Raw genomic sequence first — 27,029 nt, 5'->3', positions numbered from 1 at the left:
CAGTCCTGCCTAAAGCCCACAGGTCCCACTTATTAATGTTGTAATTTCTATGATTGGCTAGTTAATATGACAATAAGCAAGTCACTGGTTGTGAATTTTGTGCTCATATTCTCCTTGGATGGACCAGGAAGCTGCTGTCCTCCCACAGAGCTTGAGTCTTTGTGGTGGGTGACAGTCCCTGGCCAGGTAAACAAAGCTCTCTTTTGATTTGAAATTCAGACTTATAGTGTTTTCTGGAGTGGCTCCCCATAACAAAACCATGCAATGAGTTGACATCCTGGGCCTACAGTATCTGGTGATAGGCTCTGTTACGTGTTTACTGTTATCCCCACCTAGTGGTGATAATGGTGTCACTTTCTGGGTAATGGTATTTCTCTTGTTATTTAAGTCTTCTTTAATTTTACTTTGTAGTTTTTCAATGTGCAGGTCTTTTACATACATTAAAACTTATCCTTAAATATTTCATAGTTTTGAGGATCTTATATATAGTACCTTTTTTTTTAAATTTCCAATTTCTCTTTGCTTTGAACATTATACTGAGCTTGGATTCTTAGAGTTTAATCCAAGGAATATCCTGCCTAGCCATGATGTATTATCATCTTACAAATGATAAATCATGGATTTGATATACTGATTATTTTAAGGATTTTTAAAAAATTTTTGTGAGAAACATGGGTCTTCAGTTTCTTTCTTATATGGCTTAGTCTGGAATTGATATTAGAGTGATGCTAAACTTATAAAGTAAGTTCAAATGTATGCCTTCCTCTTTTACTTTCTGAAAGAATGTGTATAAAATTGGTATTATTTATTGCTTGAATAGTTGGTAGAATTAAACTTGAAAACCATTGGGGCCTAATTTTTTCTATGTAGTCTTAAAGGACAAAATTATAATTTTGATTGAAGATTGGTCTGGTACAGTGGAGCACACTTAGATTTAATCCCTACTACAAAAAAGAAAGAAAGAAAAGAAAAGAAAAAGAAAAAGAGACTGGGCAAAGTGGCATTCACCTGTAATCTCAGCAGCTCAGGAGGCTGAGACAGGAACAGGATTACAAGGCCAGCCTCAGCAATTTAGGGAGGCCCTAAGCAACTTAGCCAGACCCTGTCCAAAATAAAAAATAAAGAAGACTGGGGTGTGGCTTATTGTTAAACATGCCTCTGGGTTCAATCCCTGATAATAATAAAAAAAAAGGAAATGAAATCTAAATTGGCTTCATTTTCTTTTCTGTTTTAAAATTAAATTTATTTTTAACTAATACTTAAAAATGTACATATTGACTTTATTTATTTATTTTTACTGTACTGGGAATCAAACCTAGAGCCTCATGTGTCATAGGCAAGGCCTAATTTGCTTTATTTTTTATTCTAGAATCAAGCAACATTTGATTTCCTAAAATAGAATAGTGTTCTAATGAGCTGAGTGGAAAAATTTGGTTTTACAGACAGAAAACAGCTTGAAGAAAGCAGAAACAGAAACCAAGAATCAGATTGCTCATTTCATAGTTTCTTTCCTTGTAAGGAAGGAACAGGAAGACATAACAATAATAAAATAATTGATTAGCTAATATCAGGTTATTTCAGGTTACTTCTTTTACATAAGGATTAATGTATCATTATCATGACCACTGAAACTGGTCTGTTTTGGAAATTTGGCTGTTATCTTTCCAATCTTAATTTCCCCAGAGGTCAAACAGCTTATTATCAGCTTGACAAAGTGAAGCTTTAGCATAAATAAACTCCATTTTGATTTTTGAGTGTTGGGGTTCCATGTAAGAACAATGACCTACTATAATTTTTACTTACCTGGCAATTCTTGGTGTTCCTTGGCTTAAGGCCAATAATTGAATCTCAGTTGTCACTTTCACATGACCTTTCTCCTTTATGTCTGTGTTATCTATGTTTAAATCTCCTGCTCTCCTTTTTTTGACTGGGGATTGTACTCAGGGGCACTTTGCTCCTGAGCTACATCCCCCTTTTTAAATTTTGAGACAGGGTCTAAATAAATTGCTGAAGTTGGCCTTAAACTTGGGATCCTCCTGCCTCAGCCTCCTGAGGCACTAGGATAACAAGCATATGCCAGCAAGCTGGCTCTTTCTCTTTACTCATAAAATCACCAGTCACTGGATGATGGTTCTCCTAAACCAGTAGTACCTTCATCAAAAATTGATTACTTCCAGGTTTGGTGCTACACACCTAAAAAATCAGCTCCCTGGGAGGCTGAGGCAGGATAATCACAAGTTCAAGGCCAGCCTGGGAAAATTAGGGAGTGCCTACCTTAAAATAAAATAAAAAGGGCTGAGGGTATAGCTTGGTGGTAGAGTACTTACCTAGCATGTACATAACCTTGGGTTTAATCCCCAGAACCTCAAAAAACAAAACAACCACAAAAAGGAAAGGAAAGAAAAATTTTGATTACTTCTGCAAAGAGTCTATTCCCAAGTACAATCACATTTACAGGTACTGGGAATTAAGACTTTCTAAGGGACACAATTCAATTCACAACATCCTTGGAAGTTTTATCCATAAATTTAGAATAATACCTCAGAGTGTTTTAAAAGGATTGAATATTTGGCCTCAAACAATTATTTAGTAAATGATAATAATGATATAAACAACAATGCAGTGAACTTTAAAGACTGCTTTATTTATTTGTTTGTTTGTTTGTTTGTTTGTTTGTTTTTGGTACTGGAGATTGAACCCAGGGGTGCTTAACCACTGAGCCACATCCCAGTCCTTTTTTATATTTTATTTAGAGACAGGGAGTTGCTAAGTGCCTTGCTAATCTGCTGAGGCTGGCTTTAAACTCATGATCCTCCTTTCCTCAAGCCTCCCAAAGTGCTGGGATTACATGCGTGCACCATTGCACCTGGCTATAGACTGCTTTTTTTATGTACCAAATCAGCATCTTCCCCTTCTTCAGGATGGATCATAATTCACAGGTTTGTTTTTTTGTTTGTTTTTTATTTGTGTGTGTGTGTGTGTGTTTGCACATGTCAATTGTTTGTTGCTGTTGAAAACTGCATAATAAAATATTATGTTGTAGCAAAAAAAAGCATCTTAAATATTTCTCAAATATTTTATGTACATTTACTCTTCAAATCCCCCATCAATTCTATTAGGTAAGTTTATAACTATTTTCCTTCCACATATGAGAAAAGCAATCTGCTACAGGTGCCTCAGTCATCACGTAGACCACCTGAGGTTTAAGCATAGACAGTGGGATCTACTTCAACAAGTTCTCAATCAAGATGAACAGAGTAACATCCAGGCATAAAGAATAATTTTAGAATTATCTTGCCATTTATGGTACTTACAATAATTTAGTAGTCATTTTTTTTTCATTAAAGTAAAAACATAATTTAAAATTTTGCAGTGATTTCAAGAGGCTATGCTCTCTGATTACCTGTCCCATCCTATGTACTTCTCATATTCTTTCCTTGCCTTATTTTTCTCCACAGATTTTGTAAGTAGCTAATAAGTTTACTTATTGTACATATTAATATGTACTTATGTACACATACATATAAAATCTATCAGAGCAGGGATTTTTCTTAGCTTTTTTTCATTGCTATATTTCTTGCTTTCAGAAGTATATATGGGGCATAAAAACAGGCAGTCAATGTTTGTTGAGTTAATGGATGAACAAATGGAAAACAAAATGCATTAGAAATTCTGTGAATCCCAAAGCTAAGTTGCTTTAAATACTTGGCACAATTCTTCTGTCTGCTCTTTTCTCACAGCTTGTTGTCCTATCTGGGAGTACTTGGGTCTAGGAAATTTTAGCTTCCAGTCAATCATCATTTGCAAGGTTTCTGGTTCTTTCCTTGAGAGGATTAATATCGGCAAATAACTGTTTTTCTTCTTGTCTTCTTCAAAATGGCAAACACAAAGTTGGCCATATAACTCATTGGCAGAGTGCTTGCCTAGCATGTGGGAAACCCTGGGTTTAGTCTCTAGCAATTAAAAAAACAAGACGAGGTTGCCCCGCAAACATTCTAGTTTTCCTTTTAAGTTGATGAATCGTACCTTATGAAATAAATTATAGAATTGGAGATTGGTAAGATACAGAGATATCATATATACAGCTAAGTACGTTAAACTGAACACACGGTAGCCGCTCAAAAACATTTTAATGCAAAACTTAGGTTAAAAATGATTGAAGGTGTATGCATTCCACTTCCGAAAGGTATTGCATTTGAATTGTTACGTTTTTAAGAATTTACTTCTTTTCAAAGTAAAGAATCTTTGTTATAAGTTTGGTGAGAATTTGAAGGGATGATCAGTAATTGGCCAACATAAAATGATTTTCAGAAAGAGCTAATTTGCCGGGGGGAGAAAAAAGGGAGAATGAAAGGCCCTACTGGGAATCGAACCCAGGATCTCCTGTTTACGAGACAGGCGCTTTAACCAACTAAGCCATAGAGCCACACGAGAAGTGGAAAAAGAACTGAATCTATCACATTTTATGTGGACTAGATGTTTAAAAAAATTAGTTTTTATTATCTGGTGTTATCAGTTGTCCTCACAAGATGTACCAACTCCAAAAAGACATTTCATTTCTTTTGGATGCTCTGAAGACATAAGAGTACACCAGGAAAAGTATTCGGCAGTTAACGGCGTTAAACAAAGGATTTTTTTTTCTCTATTATTTCAAGGAAAGTCATTTCAGAAAGTCGAGGCTATGCAGCATATGATAAAGACCATTACAAACAGATAAAATACACACCTCTGACTCTTCAAAAAGTCGCATAGAAAAGGGGTCCCTAAGTAACAAAGTAACTCGCTTGGAGTGCCTGAAACTTCCAGATTTGTCAGGGGACGGGCCTTAAGATTAACTTCAGCTGCAAGTGTCAGCCCGTTTAGTTACTCTTCGAGCCTCCTACTGTCTGTTTTCAAGAGGACCACAGTAAGATCTGTTCCACCTGGGGCCAGCCAGCCTCGAGAGGAGTGCAGAGATGCAAGAGGGGCGGCTCCGGTCTCAAGGTATTGGGTGCACACTTGAAAAAATCCCACCAAGAAAAAGCCAAGTATTTGGCCAAGTGTCCTCCCGCCCTTTGTCCTTTTCTCCTGCTCAGCTTGTTTTTTTTGTTTGTTTGTTTGTTTGTTTTTGTTGTGTTTGTTTTTCACTCTGGCAGTTCTAAAAATCATTTCGCAAAAGAAAACGCTTTCTCTCCATCTCAGTCTTGCAGCCTGTAGTGACCTCTGCTTTGCTTCCCGCTCTCACCCCCCCCCCCCCGACCAGAAACTGGGGCGGGTGGGCTGTGAGCCTGACCGAGGCTTGGGGCCTGGGTGAAGGCCGGGGAAGGGCGATGGGCGTACTGGTGAGTCTGTGGGTCCCGGGCCCCAGGGACTGGCGGGGGCTGAGACCGCCAAGGGATGAGGGGCAGGGAGCGCGAGACCCGGGCACTATCCCAGATCAGGTTGATGGGGTTAGAGGCGGCAGGGTTCGTCTTCTCAGGGACTGGGAGGACTCTTCCCAGACCTTCTTCAAATTCAAAAGCTCTTTGCTCCTAACTTTGGGAATTAAGGCCTTGAACACTTTCAACAACAACAAAAAAAGTAGGACTGTCTGCACAGACATTTATTTCCACGTCTTTCAAAGTAAGAACTTTATTTAAAAGCAGGGATTTGAATTCCCAGTGAGTAGACACCGGAGGCTGGGAGTAGGTAGAAGAGCTCTTTGTCTTCCAGTTGCAACGTTAAAACTAACTTCCGGCTGATGACGCCTAAAACGTAGGTGGAAAACTTGATCACTAAGCGTAACCACCGTCTCAGAACCAGGCTGGTCATGGTGATTTTCAAACGAATCTCAAAAGTTGATTTTTCTAGACTCTAAAAGCTTTTATTCTCCTGGGCGTAAAAGCTACTTCCTCTTTTCAACTGCGTAGCATAAAAGACAGTACAGAACCAAGGGACAGCTACCTAAAACGGCATTTTTTTAATTTTTATTTTTTAACTCTAGTTGGTGGAACTACAAAGTAATGATGCAGGATGGAGCATCTGATGTTTGGCAGGTGGGAATCCTGAATAGGTCTCTGCACACAATTTTAACTCTGATTTTTCCAAATTAAAGGACATGAAGTTCTTGATGAGTGTGTATTGAAAGGAAATGGAGAAGTTAATATGCACAATGTTTGTAGTAAATTCAAATTTGGCACATTTGAACATTAGAAATAGCCTCTAAAAGAATTTGCTCTTTGTAGAAGTAAAGTAGGTAAGCCATCCACAGTTGTAGGTTTTAGTCTCTTGGGAGTTTGCCGATTGGAACTCCATTTCCATCCATCATTTTCAAAGTGAGTCTTGGATATAAGCCCCCAGAGGGGTCCAGGGAGAGAGCTCACGTTTTGTGCTGCAGTGTTTTGCCCTCTTGGAAATTGCTGGTTTGGAAGAGATGTGTTCAGGAAAGAACTTTATCTTTAACATAATGAATTAAGCGCAATTAAGTTTCAGCTACAAGAAGAGCTTTTTCCTTATTTCCCCTTCTTTTTCATATCTTTGGCAAGATTTGAAGTCTAAAAGAATAGAACTTTATTTTTTACTTGTCCCAAATTTGAAATGTGTCAAAGCACATGGTCCTCATCTCTTTACCCAACTCTCACTCCCTACCCCACCTCATCTCCCAGATCCAGCTTTAAAGCCAAACACTAACTTTTGTGTTTCCTTCTATGGATATGTTCTGCACATATAAGTAGTACATGTGTGTATATCATTATTCCCACTGTAATATTAACTGATAGGGTATCCAACACTCTAACCCTTAATCATATAGTGATTCAAATAGAAAAACACGAACCCCTCCCCCCCCATTACTTTGGTGGCTAGTATTCTGTTAAATTTATCCAATCAGTCACTTGCCCTTACTATCAAAGCTGCCATGAACAACTGTGAACATTGACTATTTCACACATTTGTGGAAAGTTTCTGCCAGTGGAATGGATAAATCAAAATTGATGTGGTGGTAATTTTGATGGATTATCCCTAGACATTAATGACAATTTTTTATGCCCAACAGCAACATTTGAGAACCTATTTACCATACTATGACCAGCAATGTTTATGAAATAGCAACAGCATTTATTTAGGGCTTATTGTTTATGGGACATCTACTATCTTTACATTCTTAAGACTTAATCTTCATAAAAATCCTATGAAAATATTACTGTTTCCCCCATACCTAACAGATAGGAAAACAAATTTTTTTTCAGTTTAAATAGATTGTTTAAAGAGAATGAACAGAAGAATCAAGCTTATATATCTAGGTTTGTAACAAAGGGTTTTGCGTTTGTTTTTTGTTTCTCAATTTGATGAATGAAGAAGAATGGTGGGCTGGAGCTGTAGCTCAGTGGTAGAGCACTTGCCTGACACGTGAGAGGTGCTGGGTTTGATCCTCAGCACCACATAAAAATAAGTAAATAAAATAAAGATGTTATGTCCATCTACAACTAAAAATATTAGAGAGAGAGAGGGAGGGAGGAGGAGGAGGAGGAGGAGGAGATGATGATGATGATGGAGATGGAGGAGATGGAGATGGAGGAGGAGATGGAGATCTCAGGCTGGTATATAGCTCAGTGATAAGAGCATTGCCTAGTCTATAAGAGGCCCTGGATTCAATCCTTAGCACTGCAAAAAAAAAACACCAAGGAAAATTCTATAGATATTTTTCCCCTAAATATTTTTTCAAAAATTTTAAAGCCACTTACTTTTCCTTTCTATGAAATGTTAGTTTTAATCTTTTTCCCTTTTCCTTCAGATTATTTTTTCTTTGTTGATATATGTTCTTTATTTTTTTAATGTGTGTTCTTGTGTATGTTTAATGGGTTGTAAAACAGTGAGTTGAGACCATTGTCTTTCACAGACCAAAGAGAATCTAAAAGAATTAAAACTGTTTTACTCATCCCTTTACCAGGAAGCAAGAAAAGGTATACAGTCTGTAAGGAAAAGTTGGGGAAGAAGTAAAAATTCCTATCTAGGAACTGTTACCCTGCCCTAAAGCTTATCCTGCTTAGGTGACCTAGCTGAATTTCTACCACACCCTAATCTTGCTTATATTTAAGGCCAGAAGACCAGAAGGCTGGAAAGCCCTCTTCAGGAGGGCTAGCTAAAAGTGGTTAGATCTAAGATGGCTGCCAGCATGACCTAGACAACCTCTAACCTCTTTATAATAAAAGACTTGAATATTACTCCCCATTGTTAGCTCACCCCTCTTCCTCATTTCTTTTACCCTTTACCTATAACCTTCTGTTCCTTGGGAAATAGGAAATTGATTTGTAAATTTATTTCCCATTTCTCCTATTCTTGACCAAGAATAAAAGTCTCCACTATTCAATTGGTGCCAAGTCTTATTATTAGTTCCATAATTGTGACAGGGAAAAAGGGTCAAAATTGGGAACAAAATTTCCCAGAGATTCAAAGAAAATAATGCTTGTAATCTGAAACTTGAAAGAACAAGAGAAAACTTGTAGTGAGAGCAATGAAGGCAAAAGAAAATGAGAACTGGTTTTGACCCAAATCACAATATGGGTCAAATGAAAGATATGTGAAAGAAAATTATTTTGACATTTGTTAAATGGTAAGGAAAACTTCACTTAATATTGTTGCAATAGATTAATATCATTGCAATAAGGAGAAAAGACTGAACACTGAACCCAACTCTGACTACAAAAGGGACAAGTGGAAATTTATAGCCAAAAAGCAGGGGAGGGGAGTTAGTGGATGGAAAATTACTAAGAAGAAACATCAAGGGAAGAGAGATATTTGCTAAACTGGCCTAATAGGATTCTTGTTAACAGCAGGACAAGGGCTTATATATCAAGAGTGAGGAGTAAAGAATTCAATCAGTTTACCTTACAGACACAAATCCCTCAATCTTTAACTTCCAGAAAGAATGCTTTGCCTTTTTGTTTCTTTTTCCTTTTTCTTTTTCTTTCTTTTCTTTCTTTCTTTTTTTTTTAAATGTATTTACAAGATCCTTTGACAGTTTCCAACCCTGGGGCTTCTGACTTGCTGATAGTCTCAAAGGATTTACCTACTACTTAACTAAAAACCCACTCATAAGAGTCCCCTTGCAACCAGTAATGTATGACTAGACCCTCAGCGCCAATCTCAATTTGTTCAAAATGACTTCTGTAATAATACAGCCAATAAAAAATTGTTCAAAATAAGTTACTCACTCCAGTGTTCCCCTCTCTTCAAAAACCTCAGTCCTCAGTCCTTCTTCCCTAGACAGGATACTAATGTAGGTTTTTTGTTGTTGTTGTTTCTGGTGATTAGAACCCAGGGCCTTACTGCATGTAAAGCAAGCACTCTACTAACTGAGCTATATCCCTAGCCCCTTAAACCTGTGTCACCTAATTTGCAAATCTAATCTGTACCCAAATAAAAACTATCATTGCTTTGATTTTAACTTTGTTTATTATTTCTTGATTCACATTGTAAAGGATATTACAAAGGGTACAGATAAAGAGGTGCTTAAGGCAAGGTGGGAATATGAAGGGTACATTATCTATTCTTTCTTACGGAGGCCATGCTCTAGAAATCTCCATGTGTTCTCCAAATCTTATTGTTTAGGGGTTTTTGTTTTGTTTTATGTTTTTGTTTTATTTTAGTTATACATAGACACAACATCTTTATTTTGTTTATTTATTTTTATATGGTGCTGAGAATAGAACCTAGTACCTCACATGTGTGAGGCAAGCATTCTGACACTGAACCACAACCCCAGCCCATGTTGTTTAGGGTTTTTATTGGAGGTTTCATCCCTATCACCCAGGAAAATGACAAGAGCTTTAGAAATTCTATGCTGGGAACCAGAAGTAGAGTCTAAATATATGCAGTTGCCCATGACCCTAATGTTATGTGACAAGGGTCCATTGCAGAGCTGAGGTAGCTCTCTCAGTTATGATCATGCCAGAAGGATTTCAGACATGTTGCTCTGAAAACATGGTCTGTGTAAGGGTCACAAATACCCCCCACCACCACCACCACCTTTGGGTAACTTGTGTTATGGTATTTCTGGCAGACAACAGTTGTTTGCTGAGGAATGTAAATATCCTGTTGATTTTAGCCAAGCAGGGTTGTGGGTAAATTACTTTTGTTAAAAAAAAAAAAAAAGAAAAAAAAGCTTGTGAGGGTCCGCACTATGGGTTCATGTTCCCACTGCTCACATCTATTACTTATCACTATCGGACACCAAAATCTGAAGAAACTCAAGTCTCATATAAAATGACCTGGTATTTGTATATAATCTATGTAGTCCTCCTCTATACTTTAAATCTTCTCTAGGTGACTTAAAATAACCAATCCAATATAAAATGCCATGCAAATGATTGTATACTGTGTTGTTAAGGGAATAATTAAAGAAAAAAGTCTGTACATGGTCAGTACAAGCACAATATTTTTTTCCTAAATACAGTATTTTCCATCTGTGATTGTTTGAATCCACCAATGCAGTATGGCTGTGGCTGTGAACAGGAGTCTGTAACCACATGATTACAATAGAAATTCTCCTCACTCATTGTATGTCAAAATGGCAAATGTTTTTGTAAATTCTCCATTGCTTAGAGCAGTAGTCCTAAAACTTTAGCAAGAATTAAGATCACCCGGAAGGCTTTTGAAAACCCTAATTGCTGGGCCTACTCCCAGAATTTCTGATTCAGTGAGTCTAAGAAAGATATGAAAAGTATATTTCTAAAAAAAAAAAAATCTCCAGTAATGCTACCACTACTGGCCAGGGACCACACTTTGTGAAGCATTTTCCTAGGGATAGAAGTCACAAAAGGGAAAATGGTGATTGAGTGAAGGATTGTCAGTGTCCTTTTCTCAGGGTCTCCACTGGGGATCATCCTGAATATTGAGTTGTTTGTGAGGGAGTGATAGATGTCTATGGTCTTACCAAATTTGCTTTACTGGGATAGTGGTGCCACCTCCACTAGCACTGAATGTTGGCTATTAATGGCTTACAGCTGAAAATTCTTTAGAGGATTTTCTTCAGCCAAAGGGAGTGCCTTTAGGCCCCAAGGGTGAACCCACAAGCCAATGACTGACTGCATTACAAAGGCCATCCCTCTTCCTTCCAGAGGGGACCATCATAGTGTAATTTATTCTGATGCTAAACTCCAGAGTGGATTTCAGGAAATAAGACATAAAGGAAATTGCATCTTTACTTCTCTTTCCCCTGCCCTATCCTGCTTCATGGATTCCCTTTCTTTTGAGATGGCTCTCCTAATTATTTATGTGTGTCTGAGGCCCAGATTCTGTTTGTAGGGAACAAAAACCAAGTCAAGAGTTTGTGAGACCACAGGATCAAGATTTGATGTGTTCTGGAATGAACCATGGCCTATTATTTTTCATACAAACATGGAGCAAAAGTTATTCTAATTAGGTTTCCAGTCTTGTGGCTTCTAGCACTGACACAGGCACATCCAAAAGCTAAAAAACGCCAGTATCCACACAATCCACAGGGAAGATGTTGCATTCACAAATTAACTCATATAGAGGAGACTATACTGGAATCTTATATCCAGAAATGGGCTACCGAGTAAATCTTGGGATAGGATAATTAGAAGGTCTGAGTCCTGGTTTTCTGGGAATTTAGAACCTTCTGAACCTGCCTGAGAACCCTCCCCAAAGGTTTTGTGATCAATAGTGCATAGAAATTCCAGATGTGTCATAGGTTCTCAGTGGTATTGTGGCTTTATGGAACTAACTAGCTCCAATTTACCTGATGTGCCTGAGATGTGGGAACTTCTTGTTGGAAGGAAAAGTTCCATAGCAAGAGCAACTCCTGTGATGAAAATCATAGTCACTGTGATAGCAATAACAATCATTTAGCTTCTATAATAGACGGCTCTTGAGCCACTCTTGGGAAGTCCACCTCTTCCCAGAAGTTTCTGTGTATAGCTTTCCTTGGTCACTGAGAGCTATAATGGGGATTGGTTGAGGAGAAGAGAATTAGAATTTTTTTCTTTATCCTCTTTTTATTAAAATTTTTACATTATTATTATTATCAACATTGTTGTCATTGTTTGCAACATTCAAATCTGCTTACCCAACACCTGTCATCCCTTGGCAGACATTTTTTGTTTCTACTTTTCCTGACTTTGGCTTTTCTCATAACATTTACTTTTCTCTTCGAGGACAGCCACTGGAGGGCATCAGAAGTATAGAGGTTGAATTTTTCAGAGCCACAGCAAGATTGCAAACTCTCACAGATATTCCAGCTCAATATGCTTAAATTAAAGGCTCTTTCTTCACTACTTTAGGAATGTTGCTGCCCTTGAGCATTTACTTCTCTACAGCAACAATGCCTGAGATGGTAATGATAGTAATAATAATCTAACTTCTCTCTCTTTTATTTTTTAAATTTGTTCTTTTTAGTTATACATAACAGTAGAGTATACTTTGACATATTTATACAAACATGGAGCAAAACTTATTCTAATTAGGTTTCCAGTCTTGTGCTTGAACATAATGTGAAGATTCACTGTGGTATATTCATATATGTACATAAGTAATCTAGCTTCTATAAGACTGGATATACCAGTATCTGAAAAGAGTTGTATACACTGTGTCACCTCATCCTCCACCCACTTGCTGGACCTTACTTATCCTGATCTGAAAATAGTCAACAGATCTAAAACTCTCTGGAGAACTGTTGAGGTCTGGGGATGGCTTTAAGAACTTCAGAGATTGAGAAGAATTCAAAATTAACACACATTTCTCAATACCACTTGTGGCTAATTCTGTTATGTCCTTACTGTCCTTAAAACTGCCATGGCACCAGATAAATGATAATGGAAGTCTCAAATCCTATAGTTTATGGTCAAGAATGGCCAGATTTTTTTTTTAAATTCATTTCCCTATTAGAGTTTGAATTCAAGAAAGCAAAGCATCCAAATTTTTTATTTTTCTCTTATGTGTCTGCCACTTAGAAATTTTAGACTCTTAAAAATCATTTTCCTAATCAAAGGGAGATCAGTAGAGGAAAGGGACCAAGGGATAGGAGGAGGGGAGGGATGGAAGAAGTGCTAGGGCCCATTATATCGTTAAATTTTGTGCATGTATAAATATGTAACAACAACTCTTATTGTGAGGTAGGTACAGCAATAAAAAATACACTAATAAAAAATGTGGAAATAAAAATAAAATAAATTTTTAAAATGAAAAAAAAATCATTTTCGTGATCATTTCTGTTTACTTTGTCAATTTCCATGTTCCTATATAAAAAATTAAGTCAGAGATCATATTTCTACTTAAGTATGCAGCAGAATTATGATCCCCATAACGTTTGATGTTACTCACTGATACATACTGCTTCTGAAACAATTCTTCCCACCCCACCCTCTCTCTCACAAATACACATACATAATGTTATATTTCCTGCACTTTTGTGTGGTGCTATGGATTAAACCCAGGTACACTCTTACCACTGAACTACATCTTCAGTCCTTTTTTATTTTTTATTTTGAGACAGGATCTTGCTGGGTTGCTGTGGATCTTGCTAAATTGCTGAGGCTGGCCTTAAACTCTTTGCCATGCCAGACTTAAGTATAAAATATTTTAAAGTGCAGCCACCTGTGCCAAAATAATCTGTTGAAAATAAGAGAAAAGCAACTATTTTATTTTCCTTCTCACCTAATCTTTTCTTTCCTTTGTGTCTTATTTCCTGAAATCTCAGTCTATTATAAAATATTTAGTTTCAATTATAAAACTATGGGAGACTAACCTCGTACTTGACTGAGTTAACTCCCCTGCTGGGCAATGAGGCCTTAGGCACCCATGCTGCTATACTGTCCCGCTTTTCTAGGGTTCGAGTGACTGTGTCTTCCTACAGCCCCATGGGTGAAGCTACACTCAACTGTTCCTTTGGTAATATAACCCCTTGCCCTGTTTAGGACAGAATATTCCATGGAAGTGCCTTGTGTGTGTCCCCTTCTCTTACTGTGTCCTTGGGTGTGGCCTACCTAGATGTCAGTCAACCTGCTGACAGAGGACATCATGAAAATAGACTCAGCCCCCTGAAACCTGACCCCTTGCCTCATTTGAATAGCTTTTCCTCAATAAAATGGGTCAGCGCTCGGGTGCCTGTGTCTGTGTGTGTGTGTGTGTGTGTGTGTGTGTGTATGTGTGTGTGGGTGTGGGCGCGCTCTCTCTCTCTTTCTGCGGACCCTTAAGGTCAGAGGAGCCATCACAGCGACCCCAAAGAAAAAGGTATTTGTGTCTCTTGTGTGGTTATTTTGCGCAGCCCAGTCAGCCCGGTTTACCTGGAGTGACCCCTGAGCCTTTTGGTCACGAACTGAAACAACAAAGGGAAAGTAGGGCTTTTCAGAGGTGTTTTGAATCTCCAATTAGGAGTTTTTTTGTTTTCTTTTTTTTTTTTTTTAAGAGAGAGTGAGAGAGGAGAGAGAGAGAGAGAGAGAGAATTTTTAATATTTATTTTTTTTAGTTCTCGGCAGACACAACATCTTTGTTGGTATGTGGTGCTGAGGATCAAACCCGGGCCGCACGCATGCCAGGTGAGCGCGCTACCGCTGAGCCACATCTCCAGCCATGTTTTCTTTTTTTTTGATACACTTTTTATATTTTTTCTGCTTTTATGTGTATTCAGATTTTAATAGTATGAAAATTTTATAAACAGAAATTTATGTGTATTTATTAGAGGTGGGGGGAGGGAGAGAGGGAGGATTCTTTCAGAAGCAAGAACTTCTCTCATACAGGCGCTTAGCCAGGAGACCTGAATAGGAGGCTAGAGGGGCCTGACATTAAGAGGTCAGTGCTCCCACTGGGGATGTAGCTTAGTGGTAGAGTGCCTGCCTAACATGCATGAGGCCCTGGATTTGATTGCAGCACCCCACACACTCACAAAAGAGGTCACAGCAGCTGTATGTCTACAGTTTCACCCAGTAATTTTGAATGTGCCAAGGTGAGCTCTAAAGTGCTTTTGAGAGAAATAAAATTCTGAAAAGCAAAGTAAGGAGGTTAAGAAATCAGGAACAAAGAAGAGGTATGAATGCAGACAAAATGTGGGACTGGAAAAACATCATTGAAACCAAGTTGCTGCAGAATTTTTTTTTTTTTTTATTTGTGTCAATGATATGCTTAAAGTTGGGGAGACTTACAGTGAGGAGAAAACCCATGTTCAGAATGAAAGGACATTCCTGCCCAGGTGTCATGACCTGAATGCACTAAGGGACAGGCACCAAGGAAGGTTCTGGTGGGGTCCAGCTCAGAGGGGCTTTAGGACCCACCATCATGGAAATGCCCCTCCTTTTATGTGAGGTGAGGTTTCTGCTCTCACTGTGTCTCCAGAATCCTACACTAGAATTATAGGGTGGCAGAGGAATAAAGGAGAACGAAGCAGGGAGAGCAAGTTTAACAAAGCATGCCCTCCTTGGAGGACAGTGAGGCTAGGAAGGTGACCTAGAGAGTCTTGTCTACTGGGTATCAAACTGCTTTAGGTATTCCAGGATGTCCAATTTGACTGTACTGACTGGAATCTGGTGGAACCAGCGCATGACAGGGACTCCATCAGGCCCCACCAGGAACTTCTCAAAGTTCCAGCGGATATCATGGACTTTCATGGGCTCCCAGAAGAGTTGTTTTGAAGAACCCAAAAGTTCAGAGGTTGGAGGGCAGGAATTCTGGAGTACAGATATGAAAAATGGAAAAATAAGTTTATTTCTGCTTCTATGTGGTCTGGTCTTCTTCCTACACCTAGGGGGTTTTCTTGCCATTATTATTTCCTCTATTATACATTTTAATATATTAACTATTTAAAATACTTCTAGTCAACCATAGACATTTCAATGTATCATCACCAATACACCAAATACCAAACAACCAGAAGGTAAAAAGCATAACAATAAACAGAGAGCACTCTCCCTTTGTCTCTCTTCTATTCCCATAATTTTATCATGGTATATCAGTAAAAGAGTATCTTCCATTTTCTTAGGCAAGTTATATTCTTTTTTAAATTCTTTTTTATTTATTTATTTTTTATGTGATGCTGAGCATTGAACTCAGAGCCTCACACATGCTAGGCAAGTCCTCTGCCACTGAGCCACAACCCCAGATGACGGCAAGTCATATTCTATAGTTTTATTTTTCTTAGGTAAAAAATAATAGGTTGGTTTAAAGGAATAAGTCCCAGAATTAGGATTTCATAGGCCCCCCCCAAAAAAATTCAATAGCTATTTTTTAAATACTAATATAGAATTATCAACATTCATTTTGACATAAGAATATACTATAGCCATAAAGGATTTTTCAATATTAGGCTTAGCTGCTCAAAAATGATGATATCACTATTTTTTGAGTAATAAAAAGTCAATTTATATGGTGTAACCTAATGGTAATTTGTTATGGATAAATTATAGTCTTTTATATGCAATAGGTTGGGATTTATTGAAAACTTTCTATATTGTCCACCCCACCCCCTGTTCACTGTGGTTGGATGAAAATATCAAGAACCAGACTTGTCCTGCAGATAAGAATTTGGGGACAAGGGTACTAAGATATCCTGGGGAGTCCTTCTATCCTGGTATTTTCTTGTTTTAATGTTCTGTAATTCAAAATTCACTTACCATATGACACTCTACCCTATCCATATCTGTGTTTGTCTCCTGAATAAATATATGAGTTTATTCAGGAAAGAGAATTCATCCTATTAGTATTTGTTAACTCATTGTACAGCATAGTCCTTTGCACATGTTAGGGATTTAATAAATTATTATTAATGAATGAATTATTATCATTCAGTAAGGGAGGTTAGTTCATGTCAGAGCTATCAGATATTACATGTTTCCTCTACTTGAAGCCAAGTCTTCATAGGAGTTATTGCCATAATTTTTAACAGAAAATCTCTTTTTAACACAAGCCCCTTTGCTTTCAGTTTATCTCTACCGATAGAAACCAATCCATACCAAATTTATGTTTACTCACCTTGAGGAATGTAAAGACCTTCTGTTCTTTTTCTCCATTTACATCACCTTTCTCAAAGAGCTGAAAATTGGGGACAAAGCCACCACCTGGACGCACATACCTGCAATGGGGATCCAAATTAAGACAAGAAAGGATAGTAATGCTACCAAACTTTACCACAAAAAGAAATCAGAGATTAAAACGAAGATGTTGTAGACAAGGAAGGTAAAGAGAGGGTCCCCAAGAATCAGGATTTTAACCATAGACTCTAAGGAGCCAATAAAGAATTCCAAGAAATTAGGAAGGCAAGTTTCCTGATTCATTTTCATTTCCTATATTCCCTCCTTTTCTCCTGGACTTCTTTTCTAGAAAATCCTCCAGTGGTTTGACCATCAAAAAAACTCAACGGTAGAGAGAACAGGCCAGGGGTGTAGTTCAGTGGTAGAGAGTTTGTTTAGCATTAACCCTGGGTTCAATTTTTTTTTTTTAATATTTATTTTTTAGTTCTCGGCGGACACAACATCTTTGTTGGTATGTGGTGCTGAGGATCGAACCCGGGCTGCATGCATGCCAGGCAAGCTCGCTACCGCTTGAGCCACATCCCCAGCCCAACCCTGGGTTCAAAAAAAAAAACAAAAAGAAAAAGAAAATGGGGAGAGCAAATATTTGAACACTGCCAACACGGACAGATTGAATCCAAAGCTTCATAGCATTGTGGTGATATTCTTCAACCCATTTGATCTATCAACCACCCGAGAAGTTCCTAGAATGGGAGAGCCTCTAGGCAGAATGAGGAAGGGGAATCATGACAGCCTCTGCAGGACCCCATGCAGTCACTCACTTAAGCCCAGAGAGAATCTCTGAGTTTTTTCCTGGTTCTTGTTTTCCAAATTGATTACAAGGAAAGCCCAACACAATGACATCTAAATGCTTCAGCTCCTCCTGCAGTGCATTCAGTTCTGTAGGTAGAGAACAGTATGGGTCAACTAGTCAGAAGCCCTACCTCAACCAGTGAAAGACCACTAGATTTATCCATTTATCACATGAATAACCAGAAGACTGTGAAAGAAGAGTTTCTAGTTATAGAGACGGATCAGGCAGATCAAAAAACTATCACACAAGTTTCCAGAATCTCATCGGAGTTGTTGCCAGTTTAGTGTTTCCCATAATTGGCTATACTTCACCTTCCAATAGAAGCTCTTATTTAAAGCAAACAAACACAGACTGGTTAGTCTTGCAAAGCATCCTATTTGATTGTGAAGAGAAGCCGGATTTGAATTCTGCTGCCTTTGTTAGTTGATGGGTTTGATTGAGCAAATGTTTTTTCAAGAAAAAGGCAAACGGAATGGACATATTACCCTCCTCTCCCCTCCCCTATATGTCCCACGGTGACACAACCCTACACTTCAATCAAGTTCCCAGGAGCACTCTGCTGGGAGTGGTAGAGGGAATCAGAGAAATTCCAAGCCTGGCTCCAAAGCATTCTCTACTTTCTCATTAATTCGAGTGATCTAACTGATGCCATTTCCCTGGATCACTCAACAGGATCCCAGGTCACAAACTCCAAATTTCTCTTTGCCACTGTCAGGAAGCCTCCGACTTACCTGACTAGATTTGTGCCAGGATTTCCATCTTCAGCTATTTTTAGTTCAGATTTATTCAGTCCCCAGAACCACCCACAGCCAGACTCATTTAGACTCAGCTCTGCTGGCACTTCCCCTAAGAACTCCGAACCTCTTCCCTTCCTATGTTTCTTCAATTCTGTCCACACCTCAGCTCCCTCTTCTCTTTGGCTATCAAGAGTACTTCCTTCTTTAAGAAAAAAAAAATTGCTTTTTGGTTGTAGTTGGGCACAATGCCTTTATTTTATTCATTTATTTTTAATGTGGTGCTGAGGATCGAACCTAGGGTCTCCCACGTGTGCAGTGAGTGCTCTACCACTGAGCCACAACCCTATGCCATGAGTTTTTCCTTCTTACAGCTGAAAACTTAGCAGACCTTGATTGTAGGGCTTTGGCAAGTTCCTTTGACTCTCATATGAGTTCATTTCCTCATATGGAGTAAAATTTGAATGAGATGCTCTCTAAAATTCTCATAAACAAGGTCAATAAATTATATCATAGCAACACAATGGATAACTGCAACTTAAAAATGAATGAGAAAATTCACCATGTAACTGACACAGAATAACATCCAAGATATTTTATTATGTGAAAAGCAAGATACAGAATCAGAGAGACACAGACAGAAGAGGAGGAGGAGGAGGAAGAAGAAGAAGGAAATATTTGCTTATAGTTGCATAAAAGATTTCTGGAAATATATATCATAAACTTTTAACAACAGTTGCCTAAAAGAAAGAGAAAATGAACAGTGTCCCTGTTGAACCCTTTTGTATCTTTTGAATTTTGAACGTTGTGAATGAATTACCTATTCATTCAACACATAAATTTAAATTAGGGACTGGGATATAGCTCAGTGGAAGAGTACAGACTTTGTACACGTAAGGCCCTGGTTTCAATCCCCAGCACTACAAAGAAGAAGAGAAAGAAAAGAAACAAGAAAGAAAGAAAGAAAGAAAAACAGAACTAAATGAAAGCAGTTTTAAAAGCAGGTTCATGTCCCATGCATCCACCATTCACGCATTATGAATTTTTATATTTACCATATTTTCCAAATTTAACCATTTGAAAGAAAGAAAATTTAGACTTACTAAATGATACTAAACTCTCATTTGGATTCTTATAATTAGGTACATTAGGTACTGCACGCTTACTCTCTCTCTGATCCCCAGTCCTGGGGATCAGACTCAGGGCTATATTCACAAACCCCTAATCTGTACTTTTGAGAGTACCTTTTGGTTAAACAATGTATCTAATAATTTCTGAGAAGGCCAATGGTTGCCTGTAATCTATGTTCCCCTCAGGGTATAGATATGTTCAGGGTACAGCTATTCCTAGTAATCTTTGATCAAATCTTTGGGAAAGTCTAAATTCTCAAATCTGGAGATATTTCTTCTGGCATTCTAAGAAGCAGAGCAATAAAAGGATTTAGGGGAATAGACTCTCACATCTTCACTTATCCCATCTCCCACCCACAATGACACATTAGTAAAACCTTCAAGAATTAGAATATGGCTATCTGACAAAACTAGTTCACAAAGAGTTGAACTTTAGTTCTTACCAGGATACTGAGCTGTCAAGCCTCAATAGGTGGCCACGTTGACAAAGAGAACATGCTTGCCAGCATACTTTTTGAACTGGATGTACTCCTCACCACTGAGAGTGAGGGCTCCATACTCATAGATGGTGCCAGTCACCCCTTTGTTGCAATCCATCTGAAATGTAACAAAAGTAACTGTAATATAATCCTATAAACAATAACTCCCAACATCTGTGGATTTGTGGTGGTGGGGGGAGAGTATTGTTTGTTTTGTTTCCTAGAGCAGGGTGTGTGTGGGGGTACTAGGGATTGAACCTAAGGGGTGCTTAACCACTGAGCCACATCTCTCTTTTTTTTTTTCTTTTTTCTTTTGACACAGGGCCTGGCTAAGTTACTGAGGTTGGTCTTGAACTTCTATTCCTCCTGTCTCAGCCTCCCCAGTCACTGGGATTACAGGTGTGTGCCACCACACCTGGCTCTGTGGACTTTTTAAAAGAATTTAAAATGTTTTGTGTAATATCTTGAAATTTTAACAAGTGAAGATAATCTTTTCACGTAAAATTTTAGTTCGAGCAGATGCCACAATGGGAATTTTTGTCTTTTAACGTACAAGTAGCCTTTCTTACTAAGAAAAAGTCACATGGATATCATCCTGTCACTGGTACCTACAAAACTCATTTGCAATGTCCCCTTCTTATCCTTATATTGTGGAGAAACATCCTGGACTGCTCAAGGATTAGGAATTATAATTATAAGCACAAATAGCTAAAGTTTTCTGCCTACAAGCATGCCAAGATAAAAGGGCAGATAGGACTTGAAATAAAAGTCTAAGATGTTGTTATTTGATAAGAAAGATCAGATTACCGGCAATGTGGAAAAAAAGTCATAGAATTTTAGAGCACTTTAAAATGGGCTTCAAGTGATCTCAGTCCATAAAGGCCTGCCCCATTCAAGGAAGGAACTGCCTATGGGTGACTGCTGTGCAGAGTGTGGCAAGAAGCTTGTTATCATCTTTTGTAGGTTCAGTCACAAGAATATCAGGCAACAACTTCTCCTCCACCATCCTTAGAGAAAAGGAGGCAGGCCCCCCCTCTGTATGTTTCTTTAAATCTGTATATTACTATCTATATATGTTAACACAAATATTTGGAAACTTTAGTCAAGAAACTTACTGTGGGGCTAGGGATGTGGCTCAAGCAGTAATGTGCGGGGCACTGGGTTCGATCCTCAGCACCACATTAAAAAAATTTAAAAAATAAATAAAGATCTTGTGTCCATCGAAAACTGAAAAATAAATATTAAAAAATTCTCTCTCTCTCTCTCTCTCTCTCTCTCTCTCTCTCTCTCTCTCCTCTCTCCTCTCTCTCTCTTTAAAAAAAAAACTCACTGTGATGGGGTTGTCTCATATATGCCTACATTTTATTTGCCTTCGTGCCTTTCTTGCTAAAGTAAGAAAAAGTCACTTGGAAATCATTCTGTGTACTGTCTTTTGTGTGCCTCTATCCTCCTTGCCTTCTTGTTACCTTTGCTCTGGACTCAACAACTTTCAAAATTTGTTTATCATCCTATGAACTGGCATGTAGAATCCCAAGAAAATTGCCAATTTGAAAGGCTCCATCTTTCCTGTCCAGTTTTCAGTTCTGCACCATTTTGAAGAGTCAGGAAACCCTAGAACACAGCCTTTCATTTACAAGACAGTTTTCTACCTCAGGAATTTCACCTGCACCAGTAGCTGGATGCCCTTAACAGTAGACTGTGCCCTCACTTGAAGATATGCTGTGATCTTCCTATAGCTGCAATTTTTAAGCATTTTATAGCATCATCTTAGACTTCATATGGAGTTCAAAACAGATCAAACCCAAAGCTCAGGTGTGAGGACATGCACAAGTATCAACTGAGAACATTTTAGAAATACAAATCCTGTTTCCCCCCAAGACAAACAATCAGAAACTCTTGGGTTGGAGCCCAACCACCTGTGCAACAAGCTCTCTAGGTAAGTCTTTTTGAGCTCAAGTCTGGGAATCACTGCACTATAGGATAGGCATTGTTCACCTTTTACAGAGGAGAGAAAGAAGCCAACAAAAGATATGTAATTAGCCTAAGGCCACAAATGAGGCTGAGGTTTTGTTGTTCTGTTTTGTTGGTACTGAGAGTTTGCATGCTAGAGAAGAGCTCTACCAGTGAGCCACATCTCCACTTCTGGGACCCAGTTTTTGAAAGAGTTTGTCTGATTTTAAAGTTCTGGATCTTAAGTCATCAACTTTGATCTCCACCCTACATCTGTGAACACATATACAACATTCACAGTGGCGGCTACCATTGTGGGGACTTTCCTGAATAACATCAAGCAACTTGGAGCTGCACCAAGATCTAAGAAAAAATTCTCTTACTCCAAGCTAAGCCTTTTCACCACCTCACCTCAGCATATAACCTTTCCTAATATCAGTTAACAGAAAACTACCCTGTCCTTCTTCTTATTAGTATTCTTTATTATCCCCTGAAGAAAAATTACTTTTTTCCTGACCCTGAATCTCCTGGAGCATTCCAATAGCAACTTCTTCATGTTTTCCCTCTGGGTTTCTGGTCCAAAAGTCTCTCCAAGAGCAACAAGGTCAGTTTCCCTCCCAATCTATTTGCTATTTTATGCTTTTTTTTTTCCTGAGACCCATAGGGCTGCCTCTCAGTTACAGACCAGTATGAAAGGGACAAGTGAGGGTCTGTCAAGGAGCACCAGGGGAAAGTGGCAAAAGAGAATGCACTGGAGGCAGACTTCATGCACTGCCTGGCTCACCCATATTCAGCTCAAAGAGTTACTGGGTGCAGAGAAAATATACGTAAAACACATAAGGCAGGAGAGATGTGGCAAAAGTCTGCAAAGAAAGGTTTGGAGGAGGGATCTCATCCTTCAAGGAGAGGAGAGAATTCCTAGCATCTCTTGCAACCAAGTTAGTCTTCACATGTTGAAATCAGCCTGGATCCCCTGTGGGTTACCCACCTTCACCATTTGTGGCTTCAGGATCTCCTGACAGAAGCCAATCAGGAACAACGGAAAAAGACAAGTGGTCTGGAACTGCCAGTTCATGGTTCCTACTAGGAGGTCTAGGAGAGTCTGAGGTCCCCTAGAATCTTGGCCACTTTTGAGTCCCTGGCAGGCACCAGTTTGAAGATATGCCATCCAATCTCGGAGCAGCATTCATACACACCCACTCCCACTCCCTCTCTCTTCCTTTTTCTCCTTCCCACCTCTCCATCCCTGCCCCTTTGGGATGTGAGACCTGCACGTGTTCCAATCTTGAAGGTGAAAGCTTCCTTCTTTGGAACCTGAGGCACTATCCCTCCTCTCTCCAAGTGACTGGCAATTCCCCCTAAATGATTGGCTCCGTATGCAGGAAGCAAAACCATCTCCACTGAATCAGAATCTGCTTTTGTTAAAAAGGATTTTGTTAAAAAACCCTCACATAATTTGTATGCAAACTAAGTTTTGAGATATTTACCTCAGATGACTATTTATCCTTTGTCCTTTCCCCTCAAACTTCCAAGACTCAGACAGATCATTATGTTTTCTAATTATGAAGTCCAGTGTGGGAGCCTGAGTGTCTCAGATTCTGACCAGAAGCCCTTCCCCTGGAGAAAGGTTTGTTATTGCAGGAGTAGCACAAATGAGGGTACACATACAAGTAGAAAGTTGTCAAGGAGAAAACTTTAAAGTCCGAGTTAGGGAACTATCCTGGACTTGAGATTCATCCTCTGCTATAAGCCATTATTGTGAGGTACCAATAAGATAACAACCAGACAGCTGTTGCAAAGAATTTGGACTGGGAAGTGTTATAGAGCTGTTTTCCCTAGCTACCTCCTCTTCCTCTCTGCTATCATCTATCTGGTTTTCACTGCCAGCTTAGGTTATGGAACCCTTGTTAGTTGAAAATTCTTCCTTTTCAGCTCTAAGCCTATTGTCATCCAGCCCCCTCCACTTGCCCTGCCTCTTCCAGGTTTACAAAAGGCCTTAAACTGCCTCTTGGAACTTAAGTCTGGGTGAACTGAATTCTTGTGAACTCTCTTGGAAGACAAGGTTTTTGTTATCTCAGATTTCTGAGCTCTTCTCAAAGACCTGTAATCTATGGCTTGATCGCTGATACCTGATCCATCTATGCAGGTCCCTAAGGCATTTAGTCACTCATGCAGAAGTCTTACCTCTTGTGGCATATTCCCAACCTCTTGAACCTTTCTCAATTCAAAGAATGGCTGAATCTTAGGCTATAATTTCCCAATTTACAAATGTAAAAATAAATATTTTCCCAATGTTATAGATCTAGTAATAATATCAAACTGGGACTCATACTTGAGTGTGTTCTCATCTCCAATCCAAACTCTTCCAGGGTAAATAATGGTCCCCACAAATATCAGGTTTTAATCCCTGGAATCTGTAAATGTTATCTAATACAGCAAATACTTTTTTAAGTGAGATTAAAATAAGGATTTTGAGGTGGATGGATTATCCTGGATTATCTGGCTGGGCCTTAAATGCAATCACATGTATCCTTGGAGGCAGAGGGAGAGCTTACTACACAAGACAAGGAGATATATGACAATGGAGGCTACAAGTTGCAGTGATGTCAGGAAAGGGTCATGAGACTGCCTTTCAATTTTATTCCTTTTTAAAAATTATTTTTCTAGAGTAGACACTGAGATGGGCACTCAGGAGGGATGGTAACTGTAACTCTGTGGCAGGGAACAGAGACTGGTCTCCAGTGCTAGTTTCTTTCTTTCCTACTTGGCTAAGAAGTTAGAAGTCTACAGTATATGTTCAAAAAATCTTGTGGGAAACCCAACTAAAACAAATAAATTGAAGTAAAAAATAAATAATTCATTTGTAAAGTTATTTTTCTAATTAATAAAATTTTATTTTCCATGTTCGATAGATTATTTTGAAGCATATATACATTGTGGAATGACTAAACCTAGCTAATTAACATATGCATCACTTCACATATTTACCATTTGTGTGGTGAGAACACTTTATATCCATTCCCTTAGCATTTTTAAGACTATAGTATATTGCTAATTATTGTCACCATGTTGTGCAATGTATTTCCTGAATTAATTTTTCTTGTCTAACTGAAAAATTTTATCCTCTGATCAAAATCCCCCCAAGCCCTATCCCTAACCACCCTTGTCCCTAGTGTTAGAAATACAGAGGTGGCACAAGAAATCAATGCTTATGTAAGTGGGTGGGCAAAGCAAACTTTTCTTCTGACAGAAGGGTGTGCTATAGAACGTGGCTAGCAAGTACACCTGGGCAGGCAGTCTGCCTATTTGTTTTTTGCCCTGACTGGAGGACTCTGGGTATAATCTATGTGATTTAAAGTTAGGGCAGGCAAAGGGAAGGGCTATAATTAAAATGACTACAATTGAATCCAATTGAATACCACCATTCTACTCTCTCTACTTCCTTGAGATTAACATTTCTGGATTCCACACATGAGTGAGATTATGTGGTATTTGTCTTTCTGTTCCTGGCTTATTTCATGTAACATAATGTCCTGCAGTTCTATCCCTCTTGCTGCAAATGACAAAATTTTTTTTTCTTTTTATGAAGGAATAATATTCCATTGCATATGTGAACCATATTTTTCTTTATCCATTCATGTGTTCATGAGTACTTACACTGATTTTATATCTTGGCTATTGTAAATCATGCTAATAAACATGGGGGTCAGACATCTCTGACATACTGATTTCAGTTCCCTTGCCTCCTCTTCACACCTTCCACCAGAACCACACATTAAATCTTTGTGTTACAGAAAGGTTGGTCCTTGTCCCTGATGCCACTCCAATAATGAGGACATGGTTTTGAGAAAAAGGAAAAAAAAGAAGTTTTATTGCTTTGCTCACAAAGGAGAAACATAGGGGGCTCCTGTCCCAGATGTGATTCTGCCCATAGAGGGAACAGAGGGCTTTTAAAGAGGTGATGCAAAGGCTACATTCCAAGTGTGCCTTGTCGGGTCAAGTTCATTTGTAGATTTGAGAGAGAGCCATTTCTTAGATCATCAGGACAAGTAACTTGGCCTATGATGGGAATAAGGGTAGTCTTGCTTTACACAGGATTAAGGATGATGAAAGGGAGAAGAGAAAGGAAAAAAAATGTCAGTTTTAAAATAAGCTACAGTGGCAGAGCAGCAAGAGTTATATTCAAAGCATGAATACTAAGTTGTATTCCCACCAATAGTGTACAAAGGTTCCATTTTCTCCACCTCTTTGCCAACACTTATTGGTTTTTTGTTTGTTTGTTTGTTTTTGGGTTTTTTGATCATATCCTTCCTAAAAGGTATGAGGTGATATCTCATTATGAGGTTGTTTTGCTCAATTTTTTTGTCCTGGGAACCGAACACTGGGGCACTCTACCCCTGAGTAACATCTCCAGCTTTTCTTACTTTTTATTTTTGAGAGTCTCATTAAGTTGTGGAGGCTGGCCTCAAGCTCATAGTCTTCCTGTCTCTGCTCCCCAAGACACTGGGATTTCAAGTATGGGCCACCACACCCAAGTCACTGTAGTATTAATTTGCATTTCCTCTGATAAGTAGTGATACTGATTATTTTTTTCACATTCACATTGGCCATTTGTGTCTTCTCTTGAGACATATGTTTATTCATATCCTTTGCCCTGTTCTTTAGTTTTTGATAGTATGTTTCTCATTTCTGTCCGAGTTCTCACCAGAAGCATCTTTAACATCCTTATTTCTACCAACAGTCAATTCAAGGAATTCTAAGATTTTCTATGATACATCTAAAAATTCTGCTAGCCTTCTACCCATTTTTTAATTTCAAAGCCACTTCAACATTTTTATGTATTTGTTACAACAGCATAAACTCTATATTACTTTCCTGTAGCTTTTGTAAACGCAAAATGATGCAGACCTCAGCAGACTCAGGGAAGCTGTTTATTCATTTTCAGA

At 38.6% G+C, this 27,029-nt stretch overlaps 1 protein-coding gene and 1 non-coding gene across 2 annotated transcripts; both read right to left on the bottom strand.

Annotated features, from left to right (window-relative positions):
- Positions 1-4,352: 4,352 nt before the first annotated feature.
- Positions 4,353-4,426, bottom strand: Trnat-cgu (transfer RNA threonine (anticodon CGU)). Its single transcript has one exon. It is a non-coding gene; the product is annotated as a tRNA-Thr (tRNA).
- An 11,005-nt stretch (positions 4,427-15,431) lies between these two features.
- On the bottom strand, positions 15,432-23,158 carry Gpx6 (glutathione peroxidase 6). The gene is made up of 5 exons (XM_026414558.1): positions 23,072-23,158; positions 20,098-20,251; positions 17,759-17,876; positions 16,939-17,038; positions 15,432-15,638 (listed from the first exon to the last, which is right to left on the bottom strand). Exons 1-5 carry the CDS (start codon positions 23,156-23,158, stop codon positions 15,432-15,434), a joined length of 666 nt encoding a protein of 221 aa, XP_026270343.1.
- Between the last annotated feature and the right edge of the window lie 3,871 nt (positions 23,159-27,029).

This window comes from Urocitellus parryii, chromosome 8, assembly GCF_045843805.1.
Source record: "Urocitellus parryii isolate mUroPar1 chromosome 8, mUroPar1.hap1, whole genome shotgun sequence".
NCBI classification, from domain to species: domain Eukaryota; kingdom Metazoa; phylum Chordata; class Mammalia; order Rodentia; family Sciuridae; genus Urocitellus; species Urocitellus parryii.
This window is presented reverse-complemented; position numbering and strand designations above follow the sequence as displayed.